Here is an 8,475-nt window from a genome sequence, read left to right as displayed (position 1 = left end):
AACTGTACAGCTTCACTATAGCTGACATATATATTAATCAGTGGCGTTGAAAATACACTGCTTGCTACTGAATTATTCGACAGCAGGCAAAAATGAAATGTACCACTACACACACACACACTGGCCAATTAAAGCGCTTTATTAAACAGTGAAAGGTCAAAGAGTGTGGGTTCTTGCCTCTTCCTCATTAAAAACACCCTCTTCTTCAGCAACATAATCATCACCTCATCTACACACACACACACACACACACACACACACTAGCTGAGCGTTCATTAACACTGAGGTTTATTCAAATAAACAGTCTTCTCACAGCTTCTGAAACGTGTGATGTACTCTTCACAAACGCCCGTAAGGCACAGGAAGAAAGCAGAATTGTAAACAACATTTAATTAAACAGCTAAGTAAAACATTTTGAAAATGAACAATAAACTGCTCAAAGCTCATTATATGCACTCAACTTATTAACCGAGAGATGTACGAAGACTTAATATCTAATTAAAAAAAACTGCCGTTAGTTAGTACATGACACTGAGCTTCAGAGGCGAGTTTGAGTTTTCACAATAAAAAAAAACTGTTTACATTTAACATTTTGAAAAAAATAATAATAATACTTTACAATTTATTGTTTGATAAAGTTTTATTTTAATTTAGAAATATAATATGAATATACAATTTAATTTAGTGTTGATTATGTACCAAAATATATACCAAAATAAACCCAAAATACACCAAAAATAACCTGCTATAAGCTAGTCGAAAACGTTGTTTTTAATAATTATATATATATATATATATATATATATATATATATATATATATATATATATATATATATATATATATATATATATTTTTTTTTTATATATATATATAAATTTGCACCATTATGGATAGTTGTACACTGAAGGCGGCTATGATACCTGTGCACTGCTGGCCTGTGATTGGCTGAGAGCCGCAGGGGGAGGGCGCTCGGGGAAACGACATCTGCTCTGAACCCGGCGGCGGGAGGAAGCCAACGGCTGAGCTGTACACACACACAGGAAGTTCGCATGAGACACACTAGAGGCCCAATCAAATCAGCGATGCCTCAATCCGATTGGTTGAAAGCAAATATTCACTTATAAATGCATCGACATGTGCGTGTTACCTGATGCTAGAGTGTTGTGTTGGCGGCAGCATGCTGTAATACACCTGCATGTTGCCGGAGGGCGCTGGCGCTTGATTGGTCTGTCCCTGGAGCATGATCTGTTGCTGATAGGCTGCCTGCTGAACGCTCTGAGAACCTTGCTGCATAGACACCTGCCAAACGCACGCATTACTTCATCAAAATCACTCCAGGTACCGAGAAAAAAATGATGAGATTTGCAAAACGCAGCACTGACCTGATACGGAGGCATTGTGGGATACTGCACCATAACGCTCTGAATCTGATTGGCCATTCCGCCCTGAGAGCCGACCAGCGATTGGTTCTGGGTCTGCTGAACTCCCATCATGCCCTGGTAGCTGGGGGGTTGACCGGGCATGACCGTCTGGAAACCTGAAATGACATTCCGACGGCAACTCTTTAGCATAAACAACAGCGAATCCGACAAACAACATCTGGAAGTGAAACATTCAAGACAAAGTGCAAAAACAAAGAGGGGTTTTATGCAACATTAAAGCTGTAAACTACTTTTAAATGCGCAGTTCAATCACGAAAAGACTGAAATCAGTGAAAGGAAGTAAAAGACGCTGGCTGGCGTGGAAATGAGCGGGAACAGATGGACGTTAATGCGTGTCTTAGTCTTAGACCGTTCGCTTCTGAAGAAAAAGAGTCGCCGAGTGAAGTAGTGAGAAGATTAGATGTAAGTTTGTGATGTCTGCAAAATAGTTGGTGATAATAATAATAATAATAATAGTCTGTTATTTACCAGCATTTTCCAACAAATCAGTTTGGATGTCTGGGTAAATGTTGTGTCACCTAATTAATATCTATGAGCCAGACTGATAATGTTTATAATAATCAGTATATACATAATAGTACTATTGTAATATTTAATATTTAAAAATGTAAAACTTAAAAAAATCAAAAAACATTTTATATAGTTTTGGATTGTAATGAGATTTTTATTTTACATAATTATAATAACAATAATAAGTATGTCATATTATTGTATCGCAATTACATATAGTACAATATAGTCTCGCATTATTTCATTTTAGAAATGTATATAAATTAATAAAGTTTATTTTGCAACCACTGAACACACACACACACACACACACATATATACACACACACACACGTTTGTAATGATCAATAATAATAACTATAATTATTTTTTAAGAGACGTCTAGTAGGGATTGTGTGTAGATTGAGACAGAGCATCTAAAAGTGAGTGATTCTCACTCCTCTCATCAGATCCAGTAGAGATGAAGGGATGAAGGGACGGGCTCGTTCCTCCTCTGAGTGTGTGTGAGCGAGTGCACAGATATTTTTCCCTGCCCTTGCAAGGCCAAAGTGAAGAGAATAAAAGCCTGTCGATTTTGACCATACAAGCCCCGCACACACACACTCAAGTGCTTGTGAAAGGGGCTTTCAACGTCACACACACACACTCTAAAATACCACCTCTGCATTCTTTCTCTCTTTCTTTTATTTTTCTTACAGGTTCACCCAATTTAATTTCTAACCAGGTTTTTAAATTTTCAGGAGGAAATGTAAGCGATCGTTCCCACTCAGCACTGCACGGTTGTTGCTATGATCCTCTGAGAGTTACTATGCTAATAAAAATGTATGGCAATTATGCCACTTGATACTTTGTATGATAATAATTAGCTAAATATTCATAAACACTTAGGATAAATTCATAATTCATAATTGTAACGCAAGTATTTAAAAATAATGAAATATAATTTATTGAAATAAATTATTCCAATTTATTTGTTTCTGGAAACACTAAAAATACACTTGTAGAAACGGAGACAAAAAATTGACATTCAATAAATTTAACGTTTAACATTAAATTTTGTTTATCTTATATAATTTTATATTTTACTTTTTCCCCCAAATGCATCGTTTCAGTCTAGGTTATGAATATAGCTTTTAGTGAGTGGGTAATTAATATTTATTTATTTTTCCATCAATATAGCCTATGGTTATGGGGTAATGAATATATATATATATATATATATATATATATATATATATATATATATATATATATAATTTTTTTTTGCTTGTTTGTGATCAATAGAGCTATAAGTGACATGGCAGTGAATATTTTTTAATGAATGTATTGTTTGTAATAAATATAGCCTATGGCAATTGTGTAATGAATCAATAATTTATTGATTGTTAGTTAGTTGCTTTTCTGCCGTACAGCTCTCTAGCTCAAGGTCAAAGGTTGAGGAGTGAGGGCTGGGAAAAGAGACCGGTTCACTGTGAGAATGACTACGAATCTCATACAGTGACACGGCCCCGTCTCCCAGCGCTCCAATCAGAGCGCAGCGACACCGAGCCTTGTTTCTGCTGACACTTGGACAGAAAGTGAGCATGTAGAAGCTGTGTTTGTACCTGTCTGTTGCGGTGGCAGTGTCTGACTCTGGGGGGCGCTGTAGTGTAGCGGCGGCATTGCTCTGTAGTGTTGGCTTGAGTGCGAGTACTGACCCGGAGCACAGTAACACGCCGACACCTGCACACACACACCATTAATGTCCGATTATTACGGCTGCACAGGTATACATTTGAGATATATATATATATATATATATATTAAAAAAAATCTTAAATATTTTTAAAATGTAATATTTAATTTGTAAAAAATTAGGTGAGAAAAAATTCTAAATAAAAAAATGTTATAATCTACATTTTAAATGTGATCTACATGTAATTTTTTCTTCAAGAAATGGTCTAAAACGTAGCTACTTAATTATATATTTAATTTTAAGAAATTATATGATTTTATTAAATTATGTAAGAAAAAAGTACTAAATATATTATAATCTACATTACTTTAAATGTGATTTAATACATATTTTACAATTTTAATTTTCAAAAATTAAATAAAAAATTAAATTGTATGTATGTGTATATATATATATACATATATACACACACACACACATATACATATATACACACATACAAATAAAAGTAATTATTTAATTTGATAAACATTTAAGTTAAACATCATATGAGAAAAAAATATTTATAAAATTATAAACTATAAAATCTGATTTTAGAATACATATTTTACATTTATACATTTATTTAAAAAAAACTTGCTATATAAATATAATATAAATGCTATAAAATGTAGTTATTTAATTTTAGAATAAATGGTATTTACGTTTATAAAATTAATTATGTGTTAAAAAAAGTACTATTATAGACATTTTATAATTTACACTCGTACATATTTTACATATAAATATATATTTTACTTATATGAAAATATTGATTTTCTTAAGTTAAAAATAATGATGTATAGTGCACCATAAGCGTGCGGTTATACCTGCTGCACGGGCTGCTGCATGTATCCGTGTGGCTGTAGGATGGGTTGGTTGACGGGTGCGGGATGGGGGTAGGGATGGCCGCTCATGGGCTGTCCTGCTGAAGGAAGCATGTAGCTGCTGGGCGGATGGTTCTGGAGCACCAGGGATTGTGGGTAGAGGCCCGTGTGGGGGTCCGGACCGTCACCTGAAGGCTGCCGAACTAGATTCATCTGGCTGAACTGTGCACTTAAACCGTCCTGTTGCTGTTTTAATGCACAAATACAAAAAAAAGTTTCAATTTCACTTTTATTACAAATATATATATATATATATATATATATATTTTAAATTATGTGAGAAAAACAGATTTTCTAGACATTCTATATATATATATATTCTGAAACACATAACTACAACTATATATATATATATATATATATATTTACATACATAAACACACACACACACATATATATATATATATATATATATATATATATATATATATATATATATATATATATATATATATTTACACACACACATATATATACACACACACACACACACACTCAAGTAAAATGTAGTTATTTAATATTGTATAATAAATATTTAATTTGATAAAATTATGTCAGAAGAAAAAAGTGTGACTATATCAAAGCTGGTAAAAATTTAAATAGTATTAACGAAGTCCAATTTTACAATCCAATCACAATAAACATAAAAGATTATTAGAATTAGGTCATTTTTCTAATCAATTTCTCTCACGTGAAACCCAAGAGTCCATCGTCATTTGATTACGCAACTAAATGGGATATATTTGTAAAAGTTGAAGTGGAACACACGCTGAAGGTGTCATGAGATCATGGGAGTCTGTCAAAAACTAAACCAGGGCATCACAGCGAGGACTTTAAGCTCAGATCAAAGTCCTGCCCCTCATCCACCAGGACATCACCACTGGCAGACATCTTCTTATTAAAGTAGTAACAACATCTGGTGTGGTTAATTATTCATGTGGTCTGAATTTGTTAATGAGGGTGTTATATTTGGTAGAAACAGGTCACACAGTGAGAAATATGACAGAAGTGACCCAATTCAGTCATTAGGCTCCGCTGGGAACGACAAATCACATGGGGCTCGTTTTGAAACTTTGGAGGGATTCATCAATGAAACTGACGGAACAGAGTTTCTCTTGACATCCAGTTTCCGATCACAGGATGCCACAGAAAATGGAAATGAATAAACCAAAAAAAAGTTTAAATGACTAAAGAGAAGAACAGGGACAAACCAAAAACAACAAAAAAAAAACAAAGAAAAAATATTAAAGACTGAAAGATAGAGAATAGAAAATAGGACAAAACATTAAAGGGGCCATATTCTGCACTTATGTAATATTTATTTATATTTTATATTTAACTTGTTTCAAAATAACAAGAAAAATCTAATAGATAAATGAATAAATAAATATAATATATAAAATAATACACAATATATAAAATATAATAAATAAATGTACATTTTAAAAGTTTAAGACCTGTGAATATGTATGTATCGTAGTTTGAACTTTCATTTCAAATGAACAAGAAAAATCGAATAAAATAATAATAATAATAATAATAAATAAATGTAAAAATGATATAAATTAATATTCATATTTTTCAATATAAAATAAAAACATATAATTGAAAACATGAATAAATACAAAATATTTTAAGTTTAAGAGTTGTGAATATTAGGGTATGAATGTATTGTATATTGAAATTATTTCAAATAAACAAAAAAAATCTAAAAACTAATATAAAATATATATATTAAATACACAAAAAAAAAAAATCAAGAATTGTGTATTTTAGGGTCTATTGAACAACAACACTCAACCAGAAAACATAAAAATATAATTAACTAATTAATTATTTAAAACATTTTAAAAGTGTAAGAGTTGTGAATTTTAGTGTATCATATATTGAACTTTTATTTCAAATGAACCGAAAAATTCTTTCCATGCTTTCCAAGATACGGCCTCTTTAATAAATCGAGGGAAGAGAAAAGTGAAGTTTAGAGAAGGACATAGTGAAGGAAGAGAGAAGTACCACAGTGTATTGTTGAGTGAAAGCAGCAGGCAGGAGAGGAGGACAAGAGACCGCAGCAAACTGCACAGGCTGAGCAGACGACTGCAGAGACACCGAGAGAGAGAGAGAGAGAAGGAGGAGAGAAGAAGAGAGGATGAACGACGGGATCAGGCCACAGCGACAAAGAGAAAGAGAACTAAACAGCACTGAACGGAAAAGGAAGGGCAGAATGAATGAGAACGGAAGTCACGTCATAGAGTAATAACATTAAACAAATACGTCAATGTTCTGATTATAAAGAAATATGAACCGATAAAAGACAAAATTACAATGCATGTGATGAATGTAGATTATATCAGTGAAAAAAAACTATTTATAAACCTAAAACTATAAACCTATTTATTACCAAACCATATTAAATACCATATTTTAATTTTATATATACCATGTTATTTTTTCAGGGTTTCTGCAGGTTTCAGTAAGTCAAATTTAAGACCTTTTTAAGACATTTTAAGACCATAAACATTGAAATTTAAGACCTACACAATGCATTATCCAAGTTAGATAGATAGTTACCTCGGTATCATTAGAGTATCTATCTATCTTTCTATCTATCTAGGAGTATCTGATGTGTGTGTGAGAGAGAGGGAGAGGTAGATATTTTTTAATAGAAAATAGTACTTTTGCATATTATAATGTAAAAACACAATTATTGTTGATTTTAGTTGATCATAACTAGAGAGGAAATGATGAGATGATTAAAGTGACCAAAATTATCACGGTTATCACAGAATCCTGTTCAAAAAGTACTAATACTACAGAATGACGTCAATTCAACAGGTTTTATGTTGAAAAACAGTAAATAACAAATTGATTAGCATCAATATGCACTTTTTGTTTACGTAAACATTAAAATACCATTAAAAATGATTGCCAGATTTTAAAAGAGTGTCTTGCAACATGTTATCTACTAACATGTACAAGTTTAAATAAAGTTTTGACAAAAAAGGTTTTATACAAAGATAAACCTCATATTTCAGCCTTTCATTTTTTTTTATAAAAAGAATGAGTCAAAAAAGATAAATCACTGACATTTACACATTAGCTTATATTTTTTTAGCTTAACTTGTGTTTGGGTGCACCCCCATCCTTCATGTTGACTGAGCTTTCAATGTTGTTATGGAAAGGGGTGATTGGTTGGTTCCTGTCACATGACCTGCGGTGCGTTTGAGGCATTCTAAAAAGTTTAGATTTTTTTCATCTCATTGCGTCTGGTAAAAAAATTAGCGGGTCGCTTCAATTATGAGCGCGCTTGCCGCGCGCTTACATTTGAACAAACTTGAGCGCACAATAGACGCGATATGTGAACGGCCTCTGGCGAGCTAGCTCATATCAAGCCACAAGCTACTGGAGCACGCGAGCGACGTGTTGGAGACCCCTGCTCTAGAGCTCCGCTTTGTAGGCTACAACTCGATACTTTTTTGCTACTTTATAATAACTTTCTGCGGCCAGCGTTTCTGGAAATGAACGAGGGTAAACACTTTTTAAGACCTGACTAAATTAAATTTAAGACCTAGGATGAAAAACTTGCCGTTTTTAAGACTTTTTCAGGCCTTAAATTTAAAGTTCAGAATTTTAGACTTTTTAAGACTTTTTAAGACCCCGCGGAAACCCTGTTTTTGAGCTATGAACCATAACCAATATGATAACATGTATAGTTTTGCATGCATAAAATTAAATGAAAGAAGAAATGAGAATAATAAAGAAATTAAGTATACAAGAATAATTTTGCCTGATATATTACAATTATGAGAGATAGTGACAGCTGATAATTATTTTACACTACGGCCAATAACCAATATGATGATGAATATATTACACATTTTTTTAATTGTATATACAGTTTAAATATTATGAAAAACCACAA

At 32.4% G+C, this 8,475-nt stretch overlaps 1 protein-coding gene across 8 annotated transcripts in view; it reads right to left on the bottom strand.

The window, feature by feature from the left end:
• Positions 1-8,475, bottom strand: part of r3hdm1 (R3H domain containing 1) — a 44,598-nt gene that overhangs the window by 4,260 nt on the left and 31,863 nt on the right. For 5 of the 8 annotated variants that reach the window (XM_081383687.1, XM_081383684.1, XM_081383688.1 and 2 more), the window contains 6 exons: positions 6,570-6,650; positions 4,500-4,742; positions 3,560-3,677; positions 1,386-1,540; positions 1,151-1,302; positions 924-1,027 (listed from right to left, as the gene is read on the bottom strand). In XM_081383687.1, coding sequence (XP_081239813.1) covers positions 924-1,027; positions 1,151-1,302; positions 1,386-1,540; positions 3,560-3,677; positions 4,500-4,742; positions 6,570-6,650 — 853 coding nt within the window. The remainder of the gene's footprint in view (positions 1-923; positions 1,028-1,150; positions 1,303-1,385; positions 1,541-3,559; positions 3,678-4,499; positions 4,743-6,569; positions 6,651-8,475) is intronic. The other 3 variants (XM_081383690.1, XM_081383689.1, XM_081383686.1) reach the window with 1 other exon arrangement.

The sequence above is a fragment of the Scardinius erythrophthalmus genome, assembly GCF_964197995.2.
Source record: "Scardinius erythrophthalmus genome assembly, chromosome: 14".
NCBI lineage: Eukaryota > Metazoa > Chordata > Actinopteri > Cypriniformes > Leuciscidae > Scardinius > Scardinius erythrophthalmus.
The sequence above is the reverse complement of the archived record's forward strand: the minus strand, read 5'-3'. Positions and strand labels throughout refer to the sequence as shown.